The 25,248-nt window shown below is 47.5% G+C and overlaps 2 protein-coding genes across 5 annotated transcripts in view; one reads left to right on the top strand and one right to left on the bottom strand.

Annotated features, from left to right (window-relative positions):
- Nucleotides 1-22,437, top strand: part of RECK (reversion inducing cysteine rich protein with kazal motifs) — a 53,568-nt gene extending 31,131 nt beyond the window's left edge. For both annotated transcript variants that reach the window (XM_077303721.1, XM_077303720.1), the window contains 13 exons: nucleotides 507-774; nucleotides 3,854-4,033; nucleotides 6,060-6,272; nucleotides 6,781-6,917; nucleotides 10,094-10,234; nucleotides 11,097-11,282; nucleotides 12,288-12,410; nucleotides 13,067-13,238; nucleotides 14,163-14,358; nucleotides 15,885-16,095; nucleotides 18,936-19,009; nucleotides 19,426-19,581; nucleotides 20,598-22,437. In XM_077303721.1, coding sequence (XP_077159836.1) covers nucleotides 507-774; nucleotides 3,854-4,033; nucleotides 6,060-6,272; nucleotides 6,781-6,917; nucleotides 10,094-10,234; nucleotides 11,097-11,282; nucleotides 12,288-12,410; nucleotides 13,067-13,238; nucleotides 14,163-14,358; nucleotides 15,885-16,095; nucleotides 18,936-19,009; nucleotides 19,426-19,581; nucleotides 20,598-20,813 — 2,273 coding nt within the window. In that variant the 3' untranslated portion in view covers nucleotides 20,814-22,437. The remainder of the gene's footprint in view (nucleotides 1-506; nucleotides 775-3,853; nucleotides 4,034-6,059; nucleotides 6,273-6,780; nucleotides 6,918-10,093; nucleotides 10,235-11,096; nucleotides 11,283-12,287; nucleotides 12,411-13,066; nucleotides 13,239-14,162; nucleotides 14,359-15,884; nucleotides 16,096-18,935; nucleotides 19,010-19,425; nucleotides 19,582-20,597) is intronic.
- LOC143820658 (zona pellucida-binding protein 2-like) overlaps nucleotides 22,393-25,248 on the bottom strand; it is a 33,000-nt gene continuing 30,144 nt past the window's right edge. For all 3 annotated transcript variants that reach the window (XM_077303724.1, XM_077303722.1, XM_077303723.1), the window contains one exon: nucleotides 22,393-24,655. In XM_077303724.1, coding sequence (XP_077159839.1) covers nucleotides 24,250-24,655 — 406 coding nt within the window. In that variant the 3' untranslated portion in view covers nucleotides 22,393-24,249. The remainder of the gene's footprint in view (nucleotides 24,656-25,248) is intronic.

A 25,248-nucleotide genomic window follows, 5' to 3' on the forward strand; every position in this document is an offset into this window, starting at 1 on the left:
TGGCTGTCGGGAAGCACTTTGCATGCTCTGCAGTGGCTGTCTTGCTCTTCCTTGCCTTCTTGCTGCCAGTGGAGGTTGGGGAAGCCCGGCTGCACACGCTCCCTGGTGTCTGCGCAACTCTTTCCAGCTCTCCTGGCTGCCAAGGTGGGGAAGGCTGACCACATGACCTCTGTGGCACCCACACCACTCTTCCTAGCTGCCTGGGTAGAGCAGGAAGGCCCCTCTGATGGCCTCCAGCCCATTTTTAAAACGGGCCTTTCTACTAGTTTACTTATGAAGTTAAACAGAAGAAATAATTATACTGTTTTCTGTCCTGCCGCTGCCCAGTGAACCCTCTGCAGTTCTGCTTAAGAGGTGCAGTAGAGTGGGAGGGGGGAATTGCCAAGTCATTCTGTCTTCCTCTACTAGTGGAAGTGCTGTACTACCGGCATGAGTTTTGCATGCAGACCCATGTTACAGCAAGACAACTAGATGAGATAACTAGTTTTTGTCTTTCTGCTGTATAGGTTTATACTGCTGTGACAGAGCAGAAGATTATGCCTGCCAGACAGCTTGTAAGAGGATCCTGATGTCAATGAAAACAGAACTTGAAATTGTGGATGGACTTATTGAAAGCTGCAAGACAATGCCTCTGCCCCAAGATCCTCTCTGGCAGTGTTTTCTGGAGAGCTCGAGATCGGTCCACCCAGGAGTCACCGTGCACCCTCCACCTTCCACAGGCCTGGACGGCGCCAAACTGCACTGCTGCTCCAAAGCAAATACATCCATTTGCCGGTCAGTATTTTTCCTCCCCCTCCCCCTCCCCCTCCCCCTCCATGCTAAGCAGACCTCATGTTGCTTCCTCTTGGTGATGTTTAAGTGAAAGCTTGCCACCATTCTTGGGCTTGTTTGCTGCGATTGGTGGGTCACACATTTTCCCAGTGCCAGAAAAAAACAGCAACACGGAGTTCTCTGAGAGATTGCGCATGGAGCACATTTCACCCCAGAGATGGCTGGGCAGTTACCCTGACATGTTTATTATTTATTTAACATAAAATGTTTATGTACCTGCCTTTCTCCCAGGCATCCCAGGACAAAAAGTGGGTAACTATCATTACATTTTAAAAATAAAATAAGCACCACATTTTTTAAAAAACAAAAATATGTAGAATGAGCCATCTGTAAGTTTTTTAAAAAGTCTGTTCAGCAGTGACAAAAACTGCTGGCAGATCTAACAGATTCTAAGTAGAGGAATGGCTCAGCTGAAGACACAGAGGGTCCCCCGAACCAGGTCGAAAGCCAGACTGAAATGGGTCAGGGGCATTCGGGTAATATGGAAGCAGCTCTGCCCCTTAGAAAGGAACGAGCGGCTGGGCCTGCAATTGCCGGCATCATATTTTGCCTCTGATCGTTTCTTAAGGCGAGGCCTGATCACTGATGCTTTTGCATTACGAGGGGAAGCTCTTTCCACCATCCATTTCCCCAGTCAGAACAGGCAGGGCTCCGAGGGACCCAGGATGGTCTTGACAGCCCCCAACGCCCTGTCTGTTTCTTTCAAGAGGATTAATCTGAAACTGTCCATAGACAAAGAACAAGCAGATGCTTCTGACACCTTTGAAACAAGTATCCCTTCAATCTGGTCAGAGACACTTTGAGTGCCCTCCTAAAGAAGATGACTCCATAAAAGTCAATTTTGTATATTTGATTTGCCATATTGGTATCCCAGGGCCTCTGTACTTAAGTTATTTATCATATACCGCCCTCCCCGGGGGCTCAGGGTGGTTTACATAAGAACAAGGAACAATACATAAATGGTCTATAAAAACATGTGAATAACCTTATAATAATAACTAATAGTTGTAACCAGATAACAGTGTAACAGTACAATATAACAATGCAACAATGTAACAGTACAAACAGGTCCAGGGCTTATTGGTGGAATTCTGAGGAGGGGCGGGGGGAACAGGGGCCCTTCTGTCACTGTTGATTACGTCTGGTCTCAACTAAATGCCTGGTGGAAGAGCTCCTTTTTGCAGGCCCTGCGGAACTGTTTAAGCTCCATCAGGACCCTGATCTCCTCCAGGAGCTCGTTCCACCAGGTGGGGGCCAGAACAGAGAGTGTTCTGACCCTGGTTGAGACCAGACAGACTTCTTTAGGGCCAGGGATCCTTAGCTGGTTGGTGGCGGTGGAGCCCAGAGCTCTTTTGGGGGCATAGGTGGGGAGGCGATCCCTCAGGTACACTGGGCCCTGACCGCATAGGGCCTTGAAGGTAATTATCAGAACCTTTAGTCTGATCCGGAATTCAACTGGTAACCATTGCAGCTGGTGGAGAATAGGCCGGATGTGAGACCTTCACGGTGTTGCAGTGAGGATCCTGGCTGCTGCATTTTGAACCAGCTGTAGTTTCCGGGTCAGGGCTAAGGGCAGGCCTGCGTAGAGCGACTTACAAAAGTCCAGTCTAGAGGTGACCGTCCCATGGATCACTATGGCTAGGTGTTCCGGGGCCAGGTAGGGCGCGAGGAATTTTGGCTTGGCAGAGATGGAAGAATGCCATCCGTGCTACCTTTGTGACCTGGGCTTCCATTGTGAGGGAAGCGTCCAGAATCACGCCTAGGTTCCTGGCGGAGTGAGCTATAGAGAGCTGCACGCCATCCAGGGTAGGCAGGCGCGCTTCCTCACATGGGCCCTTCCTACCCAGCCACAGGACCTCCGTCTTTGAAGGATTGAGCTTCAGACGACTGCTTGAGCCATCTCATCACTGCTTCCAGGCAGCTGGCTAATGCTTCTGGGGGAGAGTCAGGGCGGCCATTCATCAGGAGGAAAAGCTGGGTGTCATCTGCATAGTGATGGCAAACCAGCCCAAACCTCCGTACCAGTTGTGCGAGAGGGCGCATGAAGATGCTGAATAGGATAGGAGAGAGGACCGCTCCTTGTGGGACTCCACAAGTGAGTAGTTGGCAGTCTGATGTTCTCTCTCCTATTGCAACCCTCTGTCCACGATCCTGGAGGAAGGAGGTCAGCCACTGAAGGGCTGTCCCTCGCATTCCGGCATCGATGAGGCAGCGAGCTAGAAGCTCATGATCGACTGTGTCGAACGCTGCTGAGAGGTCTAATAATATCAGCAGTGCCGACCCGTCTCGGTCCAGCTGGCGACGGAGGTCGTCCGTCAGGGCGACTAGCGCTGTCTCTACCCCATGGCCAGGCCGGAAGCCTGACTGGGATGGGTCTAGGACCGAAGCTTCTTCCAGGTATTCCGTCAGTTGGTTTGCAACTTGCCCTGTATCTGGTCCTTCACTGGGTCCTACCCATCTTTCTTTATTTAACCCAGTGAGGGGGAGCTCACCACCTCCCTAGGCAGCCTATTCCACTGCTGAACTACTCTGACTGTGAAATTGTTTTTCCTGATATCTAGCCTATATCGTTGTACTTGTAGTTTAAACCCATTACTGCGTGTCCTTTCCTCTGCAGCCAACGGGAACAGCACCCTGCCCCCTCCAAGTGACTAATAATCATAATCTCATAATCTCTCCTAAAAGGGGGAAGGGGACACCAAGGAGCAACTATGTCTATTGTCTCTTGCAGCTTGGGGTCCAAGCCTCAACTATGACTTTATCATCCTCTAGTCTAAAGTATTCTAAAACATCAGCTGGATCGATTACTCTCTAAGGGGTGGATTATCCTAATTGCTCTGTCCCTAAAATCTCATTTGAAGATCTGTAATATCGTGTATTGGAAGACTCCTCCCATCCTTTCATCTTTATATGCTCTTTGTGAGGAAATCATATTTTGGACAAGAAAACTAATTCTAAATACTGTTTATTCAGGCTGGCTTAGAAAACAATATTTTTATGGTATACCTTTTTTTTCCTTTAGAGAATTATGCACTAAACTTTATAGCAGCAGCTGGGGCAATACACAGAGCTGGCAAGAATTTGATCGTGTTTGTGAATACAATTCCCTTGAAGTTTCGATGTTGACCTGTTTAGCCGATGTGCGGGAGCCTTGCCAGCTGGGCTGTAGAAATCTGACTTACTGCACTAATTTTAATAACAGGTATTAAATATTTTCTTAAAAACATACTATCCTTGAGTGAAATCTATGATTACATTTTTCTAAAAGCTGATGTTGTTGCTGGAACTTGGCGATTTTAAAAAGTGTGCCCATTTTGAACACAGGTTAGTTTAAAAGGGACCCTGAAGGGCTTTTATGAATACTAAGGTGTGAGACTTGACTCTCATCTAACTTCTGAGCCTCATATCTCCTTTTGTATTTAGTGTGCTGTAAATTCCATTAATGTGTCAAAATCTCATGGAATTTGGATGAAGATTAGGTGTGTAATTTGTTAGTAGGGATAGGAACAAACTAGTTCACAACTTCAAATTCCTCATGAATTTGGCTGGTTTGTGTGTGTGTCCCAAAACATTTCTTGAACCTTTTGTCTGATGGGGTTCAGGGTTTGGGCCATTTAATCCTAGCAGCTGAATGAAGCAGATTTAAATGCCTTCATTTCACTTCGCCCTCCCCCAAATAGAAGGAAGTGAAATGAACCTCTGAAATGGCTGCCAGCAAACAGGTGCTGTAAGCTATTTCAGTGATCAGTTTTGCTTCCCTCCCTTGGAAGGTGGGGGGAAGCAAAACAGAAGGTTTAAATGTAATAAAATGCATGAATGAATTAAAGTCTGGCAACCATTTCAGCCTTTCGGCGAGGTGGGTGCATCTGTCTGCCATGATGTTGAAATGGCTGTTAGCCATTTCAGTGCTCCATTTTGCTTCCCTCCCTTAAATGGCTTAAATGGCTGCAGACCAATTTAAATCTGATTGTTGGACCTGTCAAGGGCGAGCAGGTGAAACTGATTGCTGAAATGGCTGTGCAGCTATTTCAGCCTTCAGCAGGGCAGGGTATCTGTCCGTTGGCAGTGATTTCAGGGTTCCATTTCACTTCCATTTGGAGTGGGGGGGAGCTGAAATGGAGACATTTATATTTGCAAGTCATTTCTGTGGCATGCTTCGTTTCCCCCTGCTTCCAAGTGGGGAGAAGTGAAACAGGCTGACCAGACTTGGTCAGTTCATTTTGGGGCTTCTGGGTTGCTTGTGTGTTTGTGGGGGGTGGAGGGGTGGGGGGGTGGGGGGGGAGCACAACAGAGAATGCTTGTGTTTGGGCCACCATTTTGATCTCCTTGAAGGGGGGGGGGGCACCTTCTGCATGCTTTTCTCTGATTAATGTAACTGTCATTGTGGAACATGTAGATAAGTGGGTTCTAGGCCAGGAAGGGATTTGTAGCTAGTAATCAGCTACTTAAGAGGAACCTGGGCATTAATCAGTAACAAATGGAATGACAGCAGAGTAGGTGTTTTATGTGTGCCATGGAGCTCCTGATGGTAACTGAATGGCATTTTGCACCATCTGGGGTTTCCAAGTTGCTTTCAGGGGCAAACCCATTTAGAGCATATTATGGTGGTGTAGCCTTGCGGCTACAGTGGCAAGAATCGATGTTGCTGGGTTATTAAGGGTAAGCTAGGAAGCCATCCTCTGGGAAGAAATAATTTTTGACTTGCTTCTCCGGAATGATCCCCCAGACTCTCTTAGTGTCACTTGAACACAGTCAAGTGTGGAGAACAACTTAGGGTTGTGTGCTCTGGCACGCTTTGGCAATCACTAAAGCCCGAAGCGGCCAGCACCACAGCACGGAGGGGAGAGGCAGCAATGGTGCACCAGCTGGTGCCCGCATGCCGCTGGTGCCCCTCGCCTCCCCACTGCAGTGCTGGCTGCTTCAGGCTTCAGTGATCGCTGAAGTGTGCTGGAGCGCACAGCCCTACCTCTGATACCTTGAATTTCCTAACCAGCATCACCTCTGTTTTATTAGGAAATCTCAACTTATTCTGCTTGTTGATATCAGGGAACCAGTGGATGAGCCTGCTTTGGCTGTGTTTTTTAGATTGTGGCCTTTTTCTGTAGCTACATGGATCTAAACACATCTTACTTACCTTTGGAACTTGTGAGGACAACAAAAATTGTACAGGTATTAATGCTGGATTCAAAAGTAGACTTTTTTGCCCTTTTATTTTTTTTCTCTTGAAGGCCAACTGAACTCTTCAGGAGTTGCAATGCCCAGTCAGACCAGGGAGCTATGAATGACATGAAACTTTGGGAGAAAGGAACTATTAAAATGCCATTTATAAATATCCCTGTGCTAGATATCAAAAAATGTCAACCAGAAATGTGGAAGGCGATTGCTTGCTCATTGCAGATTAAACCCTGCCATAGTAAATCCAGAGGAAGCATTATTTGCAAGTAAGTAGATTTTGAACATACAACTATAAAACATTCAATTTTTCGTACATGTATGTTATGCCAAGCTCCCTGTAAGCCTGTAAAAACTACCATTAGAGAGGCAAAAGGCAACACTGAAAACTAGTTGACTGGAGGAAAGGGGTCCTTTCTCTGAAACGGAGACCCAGTGGAAGTCCAGGGTGGTGATGCAGAGGCAGGCAAGGGCGAGCCACCTCTGAGCATTTCTTACCTGAAAACCCATTGCCATAAGTGGCCTGTGGCTTGACAGCACTTTCTACCACCCACAAGAGGTTTTACACGCATGCCACAAAAAGCACCGCCTGCCCCTTTTCACACTTTGCATATATTTTCTCCAGGACCCACCTTCAGATCAGAGTGACATGGCACAGATGGCTCTCCATTTGCTGGCCACTCAGGGGGTGCTGGAGAGGGGGCCTCAGGCTCTAACAGGGATGCAGTAGAAGCACTGTGCGTGTACTTGATATATAAATATCTTGTTTTCTTGAAGATCAGATTGTATAGAAATTCTCAAGAAATGTGGAGACTTGAGCAATTTTCCTGAGGGACACATGGCTGAAAGTATCTGTGAACTTTTATCTCCGACAGATGACTTGGAGACTTGCATACCCTTAGATACTTATCTTCGTAAGTACTTGAGAACTTGCCATCTGCAACAGAGTTAGAATTCGAAAGCATTTTGTGCAGTGTTATTCAGAAGAGTTACTAGAAAGTATTTCAAGAAGTATCTGGGGAGTGAGGGGGAGGGTTATGTAAACATTGTTTTCAGGGATGAAAATGTCAAACACTCCCTCTCCCCCAGCCTTTGTTTTGACAGTTGTGGGGCAATTATGCAAATTATGCAAAAGGCATTGACTTTCTTCAGAATATGTTTCATCTTATACATCAATATAAGATAAGATGGGGGAGACTTGTCCTGGCAGTAGCATGTGCGAAAAGGATCTAGGAGTCTTAGTAGACCATACAGAGACAGCAATGTGACTTGGTGCCTAAGAAGGCAAATGGGATTTTGAGCTGTATCAAATGAAGTATCATGTCCAGATCACGGGAGGTGATGGTACATCTGTACTCTGCTCTGGTTCGGCCTCACTTGGAGTACTGTATTCAGTTTTGAAGAGGGATGTTGACAAACTTGAGCATGTCCCGAGGAGGGCAACAAAGATGGTGAGGGGTTTTAAGACCAAGACGTATGAAGAACGGCTGGGGGAGCTTGGCCTGTTTAGCCTGGAGAGGAGACGACTAAGAGGGGATCTGATAACCATCTTCAAGTATTTAAAAGGCTGCCATATGGAGGATGGAGCAGAATTGTTCTCTCTTGCCCCAGAGGGACAGACCAGAATGAATGGGATGAAATTAATTCAAAAGAAATCCCATCTAAACATCCAGAAGAAATTCCTGACAGAGCAGTTTCTCAGTGGAACAGGCTTCCTCAGGAGCTGGTGGGTTCTCCATCTTGGGAAACTTTTAAACAGAGGCTGGAGAGCCATCTGACGGAGAGGCTGATTCTGTGAAGGCAAAGGGGTGGCAGGTTACAGTAGGTGAGTGATAGGGATGCGAGTGTTCTGCATAGTGCAGGGGGTTGGACTAGATGACCCAACTATGAGTCTATGATTTTTTTTGAATGTTTTCAGTTGAGCCAAATTTAATTGACTGTCTAGCTTAAGAAAAGCCCTGCTAGATCAGTCCCCTTTGTCCAGCATTGTCTCACACAGGGGAGAGGCCAAGGCCTTCACCTGAGGTTGCCTGATGGCGCTGGGATTCAGAGGCCGAATATGGAGGCTTCCCTCAGTCCCCGTGGCTAGTAGCCACTGAGTCCTATCCTCCAAGAATCGGTCTAATCTCCCTTTGTAGCTTTTTCTTCCTGTGGCTGCCATGACACCCTCTGGCAATGAATTCCACATTTTAATCACTTTGTAAAGAAGTATTTCCTTTTGTCCATCCTGAATCTATTGCTCATCGGCCTCAGAGCATCCTCATACTTGTCTGTTGATTAGAATGCTTACACCCTCTTTTCACACATACTAAAGCCAACACCATTTCGAATAAGACAGACAACCTGTTTTAAAGTCTCAGCAATAAAAGGGCAGCAGCCTGAAAAAAACAAAGCCCCTGGCAAGGCAGAAAGGGAATGTTTGGGCCAGACCTCTGCAGCAGCCTGTTCCCTGGCTCCAGAACTGTTTCTGAGGCAGCCCAAGAGAGAGGGAGGGAGGGAAGAAGCAGGAATGGGTAAGAGGACTGGTACTGTTGTACAGGAAGAGGTTCAGGCTATTTGGGCTCTTAAGGGGTTAAACCAGCAACTGAAATGAAGCCATAGAAGGTTTGTTGTTGTTGTTAGGTGCAAAGTCGTGTCCGACTCATCGTGACCCCATGGACAATGATCCTCCAGGCCTTCCTGTCCTCTACCATTCCCCGGAGTCCATTTAAGTTTGCACCGACTGCTTCAGTGACTCCATCCAGCCACCTCATTCTCTGTCGCCCCCTTCTTCTTTTGCCCTCGATCGCTCCCAGCATTAGGCTCTTCTCCAGGGACTCCTTCCTTCTCATGAGGTGGCCAAAGTATTTGAGTTTCATCTTCAGGATCTGGCCTTCTAAGGAGCAGTCAGGGCCGATCTCCTCTAGGACTGATCAGTTTGTTCTCCTTGCAGTCCAAGGGACTCGCAATAGTCTTCTCCAGCACCAGAGTTCAGAAGCCTCAATTCTTTGACGCTCGGCCTTCCTTATGGTCCAACTTTCACAGCCGTACATTGCAACTGGGAAGACCATAGTCTTGACTAAGCGCACTTTTGATGTCTCTGCTTTTTAGGATGCTGTCTAGATTTGCCATACCTTTCCTCCCCAGGAGCAAGCGTCTTTTAATTTCTTAGCTGCAGTCCCCATCTGCAGTGATCTTTGAGCCCAGGAAAATAAAATCTGTCACTACCTCCATTTCTTCCCCATCTATTTGCCAGGAATTGAGAGGGCCGGATGCCATGATCTTTGTTTTCTTGATGTTGAGTTTCAAGCCAACTTTTGCACTCTCCTCCTTCACCAGCTTCAACAGGCTCTTTAGTTCCTCTTCACTTTCTGCCATTAGAGTGGAATCATCTGCATATCTGAGGTTGTTGATATTTCTCCCTGCAATCTTGATCCCAATTTGTGACTCATCTAACCCCGCCTTTCTCATGATGTGCTCCGCATATAAGTTAAATAGGCAAGGTGACAGTATTTCCCTACTTTCTTCAATTTAAGCCTCAATTTTGCAACAAGAAGCTGATGGTCGGAACCACAATCAGCTATGACCTGTCCGTCTTGGGTGGCCCTGCACGGCATAGCTCATAGCTTCACTGAGCTACGCAAGCCCCCTGGCCATGGCAAGGCAGCGATCCTTGAAGGGGGCAAAGAAGGTTAGACAGGGTCAAACTAAACAGGACAGCAGGAAATCCACAAACTGACCTTTAACCTTTAAATTTTCTGATCAGGGCTGTGGGGAGACCAGAGTGTCAGGTCTTTATCCCCTTGCTGGTTTTGTGCTGGGAATCCTCCCTGGAGTTACTGCTTGCCCTGCTGGGGGAAACTCACAGTATGTTCTCGTCCTGAAGCAAATATAACAGCCTGTTTGGGCGTGGGGAGACGACAGGATGTATACAAATCAGGTGGTAAGATGCCAAGAGATCACTCCTTTGGCACATGGCCCCCTAGCAGATTGGGGCCGCTGCAGCTGGAAGAGTAACAGAGATCTCCTCACCAGTCTCCTGCTGCCAAGTGCAATTTTCCCCATGAACTCACAGAGTACACCTCTGATTACTCATCCTTATTTCTTCCAGGCCCAAGTACTTTAGGCAATGTTGTGGAGGATGTAACACACCCCTGTAACCCAAACCCTTGTGCTGCCAGTCAGCTGTGTGAAGTTAACCGGAAAGGGTGTCATCCGGGGGAGCCCTGCCTGCCCTATGTCTGTGTGCAAGGTAGGTTGGTGGTTATTCCCCAGTTGCTCAATTAGAGTCTGGAAAGGAAACACTTTCCTTAGAATTGCTGCTGCTGCTGAGGCTTTATTTATATTTTATTTATTTATTTGTAGATTTATTTCCCGCCTCTCCCGATAGGCTCGAGGCGGGTCACAACAACTAACCCCATTAAAATTCCCATTAAAACATCAATCTACTAACATGACGGCTAAAAATCCCATCCCTCCCCCAATTATCAGAGAGGTGAAGAGGAAAGGATAGGGGAGTAGCGTACACTCCAACTCCTAGGGGAGGAGCGATGTCCCTGATTCGCTGACCCCAGCCTCAACCATAGACCTGGTGGAAGAGCTCCGTTTTACAGGCCCTGCAGAAAGCTGACAAATCCCGCAGAGCCCGCAGTTCATCCCGGAGCTCATTCCACCAGGTAGGGGCCAGGACCGAAAAGGCCCTGGCCCTGGTCGAGGCTAGGCGCTCTTCCTTTGGGCCGGGGATGACCAACAGGTTCTCACCCGCAGAGCGTAAGGTCCTGTGGGGGGCATAGAGTGGTAGGCGGTCCCTCAGGTATGTGGGTCCCAACCCACGTATGGCCTTGTGCTTTCGGTTTTATGTCCAGGTCAGTTAGACCTTCAGACAGAAGGTGGAAGGCTAATTGGGAGAAAATGTCACTTTTAAAAGTAAATTTATATACTTATTTGCAAAATTTGTGTCCTGCCTTTCTGTCCTGATAAGGGCCACCAGGATAGCTAACGTTTAAAAACCCTACATAATAAAATCGCATCTTAAAACCATCAGTAGCCCAATAGTATTTTTTAAATTATCTGTGAGACTTCAAGTGTTTTTGGGATATGTCTTCTTCCACTAGGCTGCAAGTTGGGGGAAGCTTCTGATTTCATCGTACGCCAAGGGACACTCATCCAGGTGCCGTCCTCAGCAGATGTTGGTTGCTATAAAATTTGCACATGTGGTCAGAGTGGACTGCTAGAAAACTGTATGGAAATGCACTGTGTTGACCTCCAGAAGTCTTGCATTGTTGGGGGGCAAAGGAAAAGTAAGTACAGCTGCCTGTTATATTGAGCTACAGCATGCGGGGACCCCAAGCTGCCGCTTACAGCACTGGCTTGTCTCCAGTTTATCCTTACAACAGTGCTATGAGGTAGCTTGGGCTGGGAGTGTATAAATAGCCCAAGGTCACCCACAAGGCTTCCATGGCTGGGCAGGGATTCGAATCTGGACCTCTCAGCTCCTAGTCTGACACGCTACCAGCCACACTCCACTGTCTCCTTCCTATATCCTGTGAAGTCCAAAGATTTAGATTTTTGGTAAAGACCCAAGACCTTCATTGCAGGATTTTAGAACTTGCCAGGTTTCCAACCAAATTCTGATCGGAGCTCCACATACCTAGCAAATAAAATTTGTGATTCTACAACCCCCTCCATGGAAGTCTTTGTGTCCTGCTGCCTTATTGGCACCAGTGCCATCAGCCAGGGGGAGCCCTTCCTCCAAGGGGTCTCTCAGCATTTCTCCTTGCTGTGCCTGTTTATTCTCACCCCTCCCTGGGCTCTTGGGATCTGTATTGCTGCTACCTCAAGGGGACCTGTGCAGTGTCTTGAAAGGGAGTCAGAATGGCCTTGAGGAGTGTTCAACAGAGGTTTCTAAAATGAAAGCAACTTGGGATTTGGCACCTGCTTTGCTTCTGTGTTTACCTTCATCATCAGCTTGATTTGAATAGGGCTCATTGGTATGTTTATTGATTATAACATAGATAAAAATCCCAGAGATTAAAAGAGTTTAAGCTGTTTTAAAATAAAAGTATATAGCAGAGGGCTCTATTTCAAAGTACAGAGAGATTTGTATAATTCTATCTAGGTTGGTTTCTTTTATTGCAATCCTTGGGATCTGTCCGATTTAGCCATACTAAATGCTGTATACAATGTTTGGTACAGCGGTATAGAACGGTCTCACATTTGTTTCTTGGGTCGAGAATCTGTAGGATTGAAATCTCTACGCATGAGTTTTTCCATAAACACATTAATGCCTTTGTTCTTACCTTAAGGTCACGGAGCGTTTTTTGCTATAGATTGCAACGTCTGTTCTTGTTTTGCTGGAAACTTGATATGTTCCACTCGGCAGTGTCTAAATGAACACAGCTCAGATGATGAACGGCACATGTTTACAGGTAGCGTTCCCTAATGTATATGCAACGTTTGACGTTCATGGTCAGTAAGGGTGCTGTGGTAGACATGTTAACACTGTGAGGCCCCAGCTGTGCATTGTCCAGGGGTAGTCAAACTGCGGCCCTCCAGATGTCCATGGACTACAATTCCCAGGAGCCCCCTGCCAGCGAATGCTGGCAGGGGGCTTCTGGGAATTGTAGTCCATGGACATCTGGAGGGCCACAGTTTGACTACCCCTGGTCCAGAGAGTCTCTCTGATATAACACTGTCTGTTTTTTGTTGAGTTTCAGTTGGTTGGCTGATCCTGAGGAACTGTGTCCAAGATTTATTACCATGATCTGTAACAAACAGTCCAATGTAGAGTGAAGCACAAAGCAAAACCCACAATTCTGAAGGGAATTGAACTATAAGAATATAGCATCCATTGTAATGGTTTGAAAAGAAAGGCCATAACTCTACAAGGAACTAAATATGCTGAAACCTGTTGATGCAATTGCCAGTTGTTAATTTCTTTGGCTTACATGTGTTTAGCTTGGTGTGATCATTCCTAAACAAGGACCATTGCTACCTGGCATTTGCTATCGCTCCTGTGGGAACCTTGAATGCCAGTCCTGTGCACAAATCTGCAACTTCCCCAAGACAGATTTTCCTCTTTCAGGTCTGCCGTGTAACTGTGCCGACCAGTTTGTCCCAGTGTGTGGGCAGAACGGACGCACTTATCCCAGTGCCTGCATAGCACGCTGTGTTGGGCTTCAGGACAGTCAGTTTGAGTTTGGGTCCTGTATGTCTAAGGACCCCTGCAACCCGAACCCTTGCCTCAGAAACCAGAGGTAAACGTTTAACCTATTTAAGAATAATATAGAGGAATCGATGCATAGATTACGGGGCAAAGAACAATAAGCTTAGGGTTGTTAACGGAAAGGAACGGGCCAGAACTAGTGGCTCAGTTTCAGTAAATATATAAATTTATTTCATTTCCCTCCTTGTATTTTATTGAAAGTTGGATTTGGGAATAAAAATCACTAAAGAGGACTTTTAAAACTGAGTTTTCACAAAAATTCTTTTTAGTGTCAGGATTTCTCATTATTTTTTTCAGGCCCAAGTAATGTTTGAGAACTGCTGGTTTTATGGGGAAAAGAATGATTTTTTTGTTAAAGTTTCTTAAATACATTTCTTCCTTTGTAGGCAGGAGGGTGTGCATGGGTGTATATATATAGACAGAGAAATAGGAAGTCTCCCGTTCAGGTATGGAGAAGACCAGAGGTAGTCAAACTGCGGCCCTCCAGATGTCCATGGACTACAATTCCCAGCATTCGCTGGCAGGGGGCTCCTGGGAATTGTAGTCCATGGACATCTGGAGGGCCGCAGTTTGACTGCCCCTGGAGAAGACAGTGCAGACCGGGGCCCCTGAGAGCCATCATAGCACACCCCACCCCACGCACAAAGATTCCATCTGCTCCCTCCCAATGTGACCCAGATCCAAACCAAATCTCGTAACAAAACAAATTGCTTGTCTGGCTTTTACCATGCACCTTCTGTAATAATAAAAGGATCCACATGTGCCTTTCTTCTGCATTTGGAGTGCAACTGGGCACCAACTGAGACACCATTTTTGGCAAATTCATTTTGCCTGTTGTTCTTAGAAGCCAAGCTAATGCCTTTTAGGAAATTATCTGAATACGTGCTTTGTGTTCTCTCTCTTCTTTTGAAGCATAGAAAAACATAAATGTTTATGGAAATGTTGCTTTGTCCAGATGTATACCGAAACCACAGGTTTGCTTGACCAGTTTCAAGAAGTTTGGATGTAACCAGTATGAATGTGTGCCAAGGCAGTTCCGTTGTGGTGACCAGTTGCAAGAACCTGTTTGTGACACAGACAATATAGAATATAACAATCCGTGTACTTTGCACCAAAAAGGGAAGAGCATATCGTACAAAGGTCCATGTCAGGTATGGGGAGTCATTTTGGAAAAGTGACATTGAATTTTTCTCACTACTAATAGCGAGAAATGTTTTCTGGTGCAGACTGTATGAATTTGAAAAAGGTGGGAGAGTGTGGCCCTCTAGGAAGGGACTTTTGCTGTGCAGTCTCTGGTTTGGGCTCTGTCACCTGAGCAGATACTGCCAGTCGGTCACTGTGGAGAAGGGTTTGAGATGTTGGATGTGCTGGTTGGCCATACCCGCTGTCTCCTGGGGACTCCCATTTAGATGCCCATTGCTGTTCTAGCTATATTAAAAGGGAAGTAGGTAAACACATGAGTCACTGATTTCTGCTGGAGGCAGAATTGAGACTATGGTCTGCTTGCAGAAATAATCGGCTCAGACATGTCATGGCATACTGGCAGCGTACTGGAAAATGGGAAGTGCAAATGTGATCTCTTTGTTATCTGCCCCTCTTAGAATCATAGAATCACAGAATCACAGAGTTGGAAGGGGCCATACAGGCCATCTAGTCCAACCCCCTGCTCAACGCAGGATCAGCCCTAAGCATCCTAAAGCATCCAAGAAAAGAGTGTATCCAACCTTTGCTTGAAGACTGCCAGTGAGGGGGAGCTCACCACCTCCTTAGGCAGCCTATTCCACTGCTGAACTACTCTGACTGTGAAAAACTTTTTCCTGATATCTAGCCTATATCGTTGTACTTGGGCGCCGATTCCCACTCGGCCCCGTCCTCAGCCCACGTCGAGCAGAATGGCCTGCGTGGTGCTGCTCCCACACTCCACGTTCCCAGGGTGCCGGCTGCTGGAAACCGCCTCGCCGCCCGGAGGTCTTGGGCCCCGCCCTCAGCACAGAGCCGGCCGCATCGAGCAGCGCGCCCCGCATGGCTCTGCTCGCTGTCTCTGTGTCCCTGCGGTGGAGGCTGCTGGAAACCGGCTCGCCGCCTGGAGGCGTTTCACCCTGTTTCACAGTGGCCAACCAATTGTCCCAGAGGCTTTCCTTCTAAGGTTTACTGCAGGGGTAGTCAAACTGCGGCCCTCCAGATGTCCATGGACTACAATTCCCAGGAGCCCCTGCCAGCATTCGCTGGCAGGGTCTCCTGGGAATTGTAGTCCATGGACATCTGGAAGGCCGCAGTTTGACTACCCCCGGTTTACTGCCTCTGGATGTGGAAGTTCCCATTGGCCATCATGGCTAGTGCCCACAAATAGACCTCCTCTCCATGAAATTTGTCGAATCCTCTTGTAAAGCCATCACTATGTCTGCAGGCAGTGAGTTCTGCAATTTAATTGTGCATTAAATGGAGAAGTATTTCATTATTCAGCAAGGAATTAAATTGTGGAACAGACATAGTGACCTGGATGTGGACATAGTGGCCTGTCAAGGAGGACGTATTTCTGTGGCTTTACTGCTCTTTCAGTCCAGGATCACTTGAAACTTTGCTGTTACTTGTAAACTTGAGATACTGTGACTTTCATTTGTCACAAGTTTCTGTCCATTGTCAATTACGCTGCTGTTATTGTCTGTTCTTCTTTCAGTCCTTCTGCAAATCAGTCGAAGTGGTGTGTGGCCAGAATGGGGAAAGCTACAACAGTGTCTGTGCTGCTTACTCTGACCGTGTGGCTGTCGACTACTATGGGCCCTGCCAAGCAGTGGGTGCTCTTTCCCATTACAGCTCTCAAGGAGAATGTGTGTCTGTTCAGTGTCCTCCCCTTTCAGCCACTGGATGCAAGCCGGTCCTTCCCCCTGGTGAGCACAGTGATCTTTACTCATACTAAACTTGGGTCTGTGGACATTGACAAGCTGCTGTCAGGAAGGCTTCGGGTCGGGCCCAGCTGGAAAGGAACGTTAGGCCTTCTTTACAGGTGTTAAAAGTTACCGAGGGGAAACCTGGTGTAGATATTTCAGACGAGTGTCTGTCTGCCGAGTGTGGCCGACTTTCCACTGCAGCCTTCTCCAATGATGGAGGACTAAGTTGGCAGGTCTGGAGATAATTGTTGTAACATCTTTGTCACCTGTAACAGGTAGTGTTCTGAGGTGAGGGGTCTTCTGCTCCTCCTTTGCCTGCCTGAGCTGCTTCTACTTTTTTTGCTGCCAGCAAAGGCTCTCATCTTAAGATTCTTAGCTGATCAAAAGAAAAAATGATGGGGTTATATTTGATAAAATGACAAAGCTCCCCAGTGTGGGAGGGGAGGGTGGGAGTGGCTCAGAGGTAAACAGGAATCCTTTAAGTAAAATGATTTTCTCTTAAGAGAGCCAGTGTGGTTAGGGAGTGGTGGACTCTAATCTGGAGAGCCGGGTTTGATTCCCCATTCCTCCTCCACACGCAGCCACCTGGGTGACCTTGGGCCAGTCAGTTCTCTCAGAGCTCTCTCAGCCCCACCTCCCTCATCGAGTGTCTGTTGTGGGAGAGGAAAGGGAAGGTGTTTGCAGGCTGCTTTGGGACTCCTTCCAGTAGTGAAAAGGAGGGCATAAAAACCAGCTCTTCTCTTCTTCTTCTTCTTAAACACAGAATATATCTAGAAGCATATACCAGCATAACAGTGTCAGTAAAGCTGACAAACATAGTGGTCGCAGAAAGTTACAGTTGGCTTGAAGCAACAGAACAAGTTTGAGTCCAGTGGCACCTTTAAGACAAAGTTTTGTTCATCGGATAAGCTTTTGTGGGCAAGGTATCCAAAGAAGTGTGCATGAACACAAGAGCTCATACCCAGAATTAAACATTGTTTAATGCCCAATTCTTGGCTCTGCCTTCCTACAAATCAGTTAGGCTCAGGCCTGCTGTCTCTCCTCTGCCTCCCTGCCTAAACCCCCAAAAGAGTCTTATGCTCTGCCACCTCCAACTGTCTGCGGATCCCTGGCCCCAGAGAAGCGCGTTGGACCTCAACAAGGGCCAGAGCCTTCTGGGTCCTGGCACCCACCTGGTGGAACAAGCCCCCTGAAGAGATCAGAGCCCTGCCCGAACTTCCACTGTCCTGCAGGGCCTGCAAAAGGGAGCTCCTCCACCAGGCATTTGCTTGAGGCTGACTGACTCAGAACACCTGCTGGTCCCCCAGACTCTCCCAATGCTACTGTTAATTATTTATATTATAAATGTGGATTTGTAATCTTTTGATGCTTTATTGAAAGTTGTTTTGATATTACCGCCTGTATAATGTTCCGTGTAAGTTATATAATGTTCAGTGTAAACCGCCCAGAGCTGCAAAGAAATGGGCGGCAGAGAAATCTAAATAAATAAAGGTGCCATGAAGTTGGCTGAGAGAGGAAGCTGCCAGGCTCCGTCTCACCCCAGCAGATGGCGCTCCCTGACCCTCTGGGTGGGAGGCAGAAGGGGCCCTTCCTAAACCCCCACCCTCCCCAGAAACTCTTCAAATCCACACCCTTTGAGAAGGCTGCAGGTCACATTTAAGCCCTGTAAGAAGAAATGTAAACTGCCCCAAATGGGGAGAGCATTCAGGAGGAAGGAATCCACAGTCGAATCTGGAATCAAGCAATGAACCCAGGGGCGGGAAAGTTCCTTGAAGATAGTGACTAGACAGACAGGGCCTTCCCCTGGATGATGGAGACATCCACTGGGCATTAGGCATGTGGCCAGGTTAATGTGGACCTTGTGCAAAAAGGGGGTGTCTGGGTTCTTGTATTCAGAAATTTGGAAAGCAAACACCTTTTAAAATCTACTTAATAGAAGCTGATATACCTATGAGCTGGTTAGTAATTGTATGTGATTATTAACGTCTGTAGTCATGTGTATATCTTTAAATAATCCTATTTAAAAGGCCATCTGTACGACACTCTGAATGATGAAGCCTCAGCACAGAGCATGGATGGTTTTTCTGGGAACCTGCCCCTCAGGGATGAAGCTTTCGCCACAGGCCTTGAGCCTGCCCTCCCTCCCCCCTTGTTATTCCAAGTGACACTGGAGCGAGAGTGCCACTGCCCTAGCAGAGCTGAGCCGCAAGCAGTTTGTTAAAAAGGTCTTGCTCCCCCCACCCTGTGAGACTAAAGCCCAGTGGTTAAAGCATCTCCTTGGAATGCAGAAGGCCCCGGGTTCAGCCCCTGGCATCCCCAGTTGAAAAGGACCAGGCAGCAGGCAATGTGAAGAACCTCCGCCTGAGACCCTGGAGAGCGCTGCCAGTCTGAGTAGACCGTGCTGACCTTGCTGGACCAAGGGTCTGATTCAGAACATGGTAGCCTCGTGCGTTCATATGTCCTGGGCAGCTCCTGGGTCTCCCTCCGTAGCTGCCCCAGGGGCCTCCTGGCCCTCAGCGCCTGGGATCACGAGAGCGACTCTGTCATGTGGTGGGTCCACGAGGCCACTGCCTGCAGCATTTTGGGGACCTGGCCTACTGTCATGTTGGCAGAGGCCCATGACTTTGTGGTCCTAGACAGGAACAAGCCATTTTGGGGCCACCTTGACAAAACTTCCCGTAGCGGCAGAGTTCATGCCAGGTTCTGCTCATGCTTAGGATTATATGTGACATGAGAACCATCATGCTCTGCAGTCTCTGGTCAACAGGACAGCGGCTGTGTTGATGCCACTGTGGCCCCGAGCCCAGTCGGAAGTGACCCTCTCCCTTGCTCTCCCGCAGGAGCCTGCTGCCCTTTGTGTGCAGGGATGCTGAGGGTCCTCTACGATAAAGAAAAGTTGGACACCTTTGCCAAGGTGAGGCACTCTGTGTTCTTTGCCAAGATGTCAAGGCTGCAATTCAATCCGCTCCTCACGCGGGGACAGATGTTGAGTGCCCTGATGTGCGTATGAATAAAATGATCCCTGTGAGCAGAAGGAAGGGGGGCCCTGCACAGGCTGCCGGATCTCTTGGATTGCAGCCAGGGCCTGCTGTTCAGAGGGAACGCTGGGATTGTCCCCCGGGTTGGGCCTGCAGCCCCTGGACGTGGTGGGTTTTCCTGTGCCCCCTGCCCCCGTGGTGTTTGGATCAAGTTCTGAGGGGTCGGAAAGCTGCGCTCATCCCTTGAGAAACCTTTTTAGATCCGCTTGCTGTTAACACTTCCCCTCCGTGATTTCTACACATCACTTTGTAGAATGTCATAAATGCTAAGGAGACTTTAAACTTCTTCCAGCTCAACAACAAAAGACCCATCACTGTGCTTGAGATTCTTCAAAAAATTCGACTCCATGTCTCCGTGCCGCAGTGTGATGTATTTGGATACTTCAGCATCGAATCTGAGATTGTGATTCTTATTGTACCTGTTGATCAAAACCCCAAGCCCCTACAGGTATAATTTGTGGTAGTTCTTTGTGTGTTGTTTTATTTACTTTATTTGTTAAATGTAAGTATCTTCTATTTCCTACGTAAAGTTTTTTTTAATTGTGAATTTGAGTTAGCCAGGAGTCATTGGGAGGTCTGCCAGTGGGGCCACAACTCCAGAAGCCTTCCCACTGTGACCCCCCTCCCTAGTGCCAAGAATAGAGAGTATCCCTGCCCCACACAGAGTGTCCCATCTATACCTTGTGGCTAAGAGCACTGATGAACCTCTGCTCCATCTGTTTATCCACTCCCTTCTTGAAGCTGTCTGTGCCTGAAGCTTTCACCACTTCCTGTGGCAGTGAGTTCCGCGTGTTCATTACTCTTTGGGTGAAGAAGGACTTCCTTTTATCTGTTCTAAGCCCACTGTTCATTTATTCCATTGAGTGCCCACGGGTCCTTGCATTATGAGCAAGGGAGAAAAGGAATTCGTCTCTGCCTCACGCATAATTGTGCCAACCTCTGTCATGTCACCCCTATAAGTCTTAAGACAACCAGTATCCTCTAAATGGAGAATGCCCACTGGGAGCTGGGCAGTCCAGGAATTCATAGTAAGGAATTCCCTTTGATCTCCTGGCTCCCGGGAGGCCTTTAGGGTACCAATGAGGGGCTGTCTTGCAGTGGACTTTCTTCAGAGGGGGAATCGAGGGATCTTAGAGGAGGAGTGCTGCTGTGGCTCATCAGGAGAGGATGGAATTGGGTGTCGAGTCCTGAGAAGTGACCACCCTGGTTGCCTCCCATGGTGCTGGCAGCCAAGGGCCAGCTGAACCCCTGCAGCATATGTTGGACTTGGCTGACCTGGGGAGGCCAGGGAAGCCCCTTGGGGGACTGTGGATCCTCTCTCCCAGAATGGGGAAAAATCCTTTTACAAGTATTAGAGAATGCCCTCTAGGAGCCAAGGGGACAATCATCGTTTGTCATATAGTTGCAATACAAATACGTGACAGTGGGAACATACTATGAAAGTTCTCTTTTACCATTTCCTAGATTGAAGCGTGCAATAAAGAAGCGGAGAAGATACAGTCGCTGATCAACTCGGACAGCCCTGCTTTGGCATCCCACGTGCCACTGTCAGCACTCAGAGCAGCCCAGGTGGAAGTGTCAGCCAGGAAACCGTCCTCCGGGGCTCAGGTTAAGGCAGCCCTGCATGTGCTCTTCTGGGGCCTCGTGTTTGCTTTCTCAGCCACTTTATGGCATGTATAATAGCACTGAAAAGGGTCATGGTGTGAGTTTTTAAAGGTGTTTGTTTTTGCGAAGGACATTCAGAACTGCTGACATTAATAATAGTGCAGTGTCCCTTTATATCTGCAAGCGCCCTGCAGAGCTCGTAATGTCAGCAACAGGAAGAATCTGGAATAGAGGTTTGCTATATTGTATCCTGGGCATAATCCAAATTAAAGCAAGGGATGGGGAGTGAACAATCATGCAAAGACACCCCCCAATCTCTAGACTTCGGCTGCAACATTGCACAGAAGAGCCAGTGGGATTTAAGCGGCCTGCCTCTGCAGGACTGCAACCACAAAGCCGGTCTTGAGCCTGGTTATCCAGAAACGAGTCCGGCTGAATGCAGTAGTGCTTTCTGAGGGGCAACAGGCTTGCAGACGCAGTCCTTTCCCCTTGTTCTTGGGTACTTTAAAAAGTACAGTTTCTAACCCACTAGCCTCGGCTGCTCCCCAGGTAGCCCTAAATAGTCCCTGGGGGAAAGTATGCTCAGGCAGCTTAGGAGAGGGAATGCCCAGCTGCAGGGACAGGCTTCTCGTGTGCCCTCTGGCCAGCCTGCGTAGGGCAAGTTCTTTCGCAGACGCCAAATCTTGACTATGCAGACAAGTGATTGCTGAAGGAAAGTGACCGTTTGCATTACCCTGAGAAGGGAAGTCATGGTGCAAATGTTTGTTTGTTTTTTAGAAATCTCATCAGTAAATATTGTATAAAGCTATTGAAAAGTATTATTTTTATACAACTTAAGAGGTATTCGGAATGATAAATGGACCTTACTTTTGAACATCAATTTCCGAGGGAAACAATTTGCTGCTACTTAACTAATGTACCAAAAAATAAAAGAGAGAGAGAGAGAGAGAGAATTGTGTGACAAACTTAGATGTAAATACATTATATATTTTATTATGAAGAAATTGCCATGGGTGAAGTTCTGCCAAGAACATTACATGTTGGGAGTATCATTCCACGTGTGCAGAAGGATTTGCGGAGCGTTGCCCCCCCCCCTGTCAATCAAGTGTTAAGCTAGTACGTTTCTTACGTAAAGTGTATGCAATGTACAGAGGAGTGATGCAAGTACAGCACATCGCTGACTTCCTTTCAGAAACAAGTTATGAAGAATTTTAAGCTATTGATAATTCACTCTAAACACTACAGTATTTGCATATTTCTAAGTACATTTGCCATTTTCATGTGTAAGCGTTTTATATAAAGCATGTATTTCACTTCTCAGGGCGGCACAATCCAGCCGGTCGGTCTGCTGCACAGGGGCCCTGCTGAAGAGGCCAGGAGTCGGATGTATCCCTGAGCGGCTCCTGTGCTCTTCAGCGAGGCTCCAGTAGGAGAGACTCAGGTTGGACGGAGCCTGGACTGTTTTGTGTACTCCTGAAGTATCTATATGAAGTATTTTGTATCAGTATTATGATAGCCCACTTTTGAAGTCTGCACAGACAGTCATTGCCAGATTGCTGGACTTTAAGGGGAAGCCCTGAAACCTGATTTATCATTGTGATGTATTTGTAGCAAGTATTTTGTCTGATTTTTATAAAATGAAAAAACTTTGCAATGCAATCTGAAAGCTTTTATTTTAATAAAGAGATGCTTTATTTTCTCATGTGTCCTTAACGTAGATTTAAAGCTTTGTAAAACCCAAGATGTATAAAACGGCAAACTTCGTATTCATGACAATTTTAATTTTATAACCAGCACCTTCCCTTTTTGCTCTCATACCACCACCTTCTGTCACAGTTTTAGTGGAGCATCCAGGGGTCATTGGCCACCCATCACATCCCAGTGGTTTTCCCGTTGGCCTCCTGACATTTTTTCAGACCTGATTTGTGATGATTTAAAAAAAACATGAACACACTTGCCGTTCTGTCCAGTGCGAACAGTCCAAAGAGCTAATGGGATTTCCGAGGGCTGCTGTCTCCCCTCCTGGTTTAATTAAGTACTTCCTGTTCTTATGCCCAGTCAAGGCTTCATCATTTCTTGGGATTAGCCAAAGCCCTGGATCATCTAAATTGTTTTAGTGGCCATATTTTAATTGCTCTAGCCCAACAGTAAACAATAAAAAGATGGGGGGGGGTTTGTAGTAACTGCTCATTCCCGCCCTCACCCATTCCTGCCCTCTCCCGTTGCCTAGAGAGAGGCAACAGCCTGGCTGAGTTCCGCATGGAGACAGTCCTTCGTTGTGGGAGCAGCTGGTGCCAGGCAGTTTGGGGTGGTCATGCAAGAACCCCTCGACTGTCAAGCTTTAAATAACTACGGGCCAGTTGCACACACCCTTTGAATAAAGGGCTGGGGCACGGGGTCCTGGGAGCCCTGTGCTTTGTTGGGTGAGAGTGATTAGCTGGGCTCATTTCAGCCCTCTTTGGGGGCTGAAACTGCTTTGGCTTTGTCTGGTAGATGGGGGCAGCAACCCTTGTGCTGCTTGCCCCAGTTTGAGTTGATGCCCCAGCTGCAGCAGGCCAGGGACATGTTTGGCCACAGCTATCCATGCACAGATCTCATCCAAGTGGGGCTGATGCAGTGTACTCTGCGTGGATGCAGCTGGGACCAAATACAATGGCAAGATTACTGCCTGGTGTGCGTTTCAGAAATCAGAATCAGAAATCAGAAGCAAAGACTCCAGAGACTGGGGTAGGGAAATCTCCCTGGCTCCCTAGTGCTTCTCCTTCCAGCTTACTGGGTCCCTCACCCGCTCAGGAGGCATATTTATTTTCTCCCACCCTTCCCTCCTGTCATTTATACTCCCTGCTTGTTCTCATGATGCTCATGCACAGACATTGCTGTTAACCATTAAAAACACCTTTTAAAAATACAAACCTGCCCCTCCCCCCCCCCAAAGCTTGCAAAAGTGTGAACTTCTAGCCAGACTGGACCCACTTCATGACAGTGGTGGTTTAAATTTGCAAATACATCAATCACTGCCTCTTAGGTGAGAGAAAATGTGTGTCATTTTTAAAATAGTACTTCTACAATATCCACATTGCTCTAATATTTCACTGGCTCTACTGCAGTTTCCTGCCATCTTTATAGTTCCACAGTCAGCACATTTTCAATCGATGTTTGTGTTGTTCTTTGTTACTGCAGTTAACAAGGTGTATTTCAATGTACAGCATTTTTAGGCAGTGCAATGCTATAAATGTTTGTTCTCCGAGAGGCTGGAAGTGATGATGAGCACAGATCTCAGACTAGCTATCAAAAGTAAACTCTACTTGTATAACCCTGACGAGTAGACTTGACCCTTCAACCTGTGCTGAGTTTCACCAATCAGAAGTGGGCTCTCGGGGCAAAAGCTGCATCCTGCAGTAGACTAGGAGCACCTCCTCCCCCGGTCTCTTCCTGCCCAAACAGCCACATGATTCACCCCCCTCCCCCCAACTGTAGGTTCATGAGCTTTGCAGAAACTCACTCACAGTGTCTAGGGCCGTTTCTCCTTCATGATGTTAACAAATTTCTGCTGACTGGATGGCAGATCCGTCGGAGTGAAATCTTTTTCCAAAGTGGGTGGTGACTGGTCTTCAAAGCTGGTCTCTAACTCACTAGGTTCTGTAACATCAGGAGAGGGACTGACACCAGCGGATGTGGACAGATCTGTCGCGTCGTCATTGCTTAAGAGTTCCACGGATTCCTCTTCAAGGAAGTCAACTTTGTGCTTGGGCTGTTTTTTTCTCTGCACTTTGATGGGGCTGAGTTTATTTCTTTGCTCCTGGATTTCTGCATCGCTTGCAACGTTTGCAAATGTCTGCAGCCTCTTTTTCACTTCAGATTCTGTTTCTCGGATGTAATGGGCTGCAACTGTTTTTTTGCAGCACTTGGTTGTGACCCTATGAGAGTTGCAGGAGGGGAAAAAAATCAGAGCTGGTATTCCAGACCAACAGGTGCCCACAGCTAAGTATCTACTTAAGGGACTTGCTTCCAAGCAGACAAGCTGGGATTTGACTGGAAGATGGGCCAACCCCAGCACAGCAAGAATGTCTGGGTGGAATGCAGAAAGGTTAGTCGCTTAGCATCTAGACACTCCCTTACTGCTACTGTGCCATCTGCTTGTGGATGCTGGCAAACTGGACATGAACCGGGTGCCGACAGAGCCCCCAGTGAGCTTAACAGGCGTTATGCCAGGGACCAGTGGAGATCCTTCTACCATGGAAAATGAAATTCACTCAGGGGTGGTTTTCTACATTTACTTTCAATGGCTAATCCTTATGCTCCTCAGCAGTGTGCTGCAGGGTGGGCTGACCAAGTCCATCTAGAGATGGGTTACAAACAGGTTTGCACAATGGGGCAAACAACAGGGCCCAGGGTTGTTTCAAGTCAGGACAGTGGTGCAAGAGGAAAGGCTGCATTCTCTCTACATATCCTGGCCCAATCTGAACTGGGCTCCCACACCTGCAGCTCAGGTCTGCACATCAGACAACAA

The sequence above is a fragment of the Paroedura picta genome, chromosome 11 (assembly GCF_049243985.1).
Source record: "Paroedura picta isolate Pp20150507F chromosome 11, Ppicta_v3.0, whole genome shotgun sequence".
In the NCBI taxonomy this organism is placed as follows: domain Eukaryota; kingdom Metazoa; phylum Chordata; class Lepidosauria; order Squamata; family Gekkonidae; genus Paroedura; species Paroedura picta.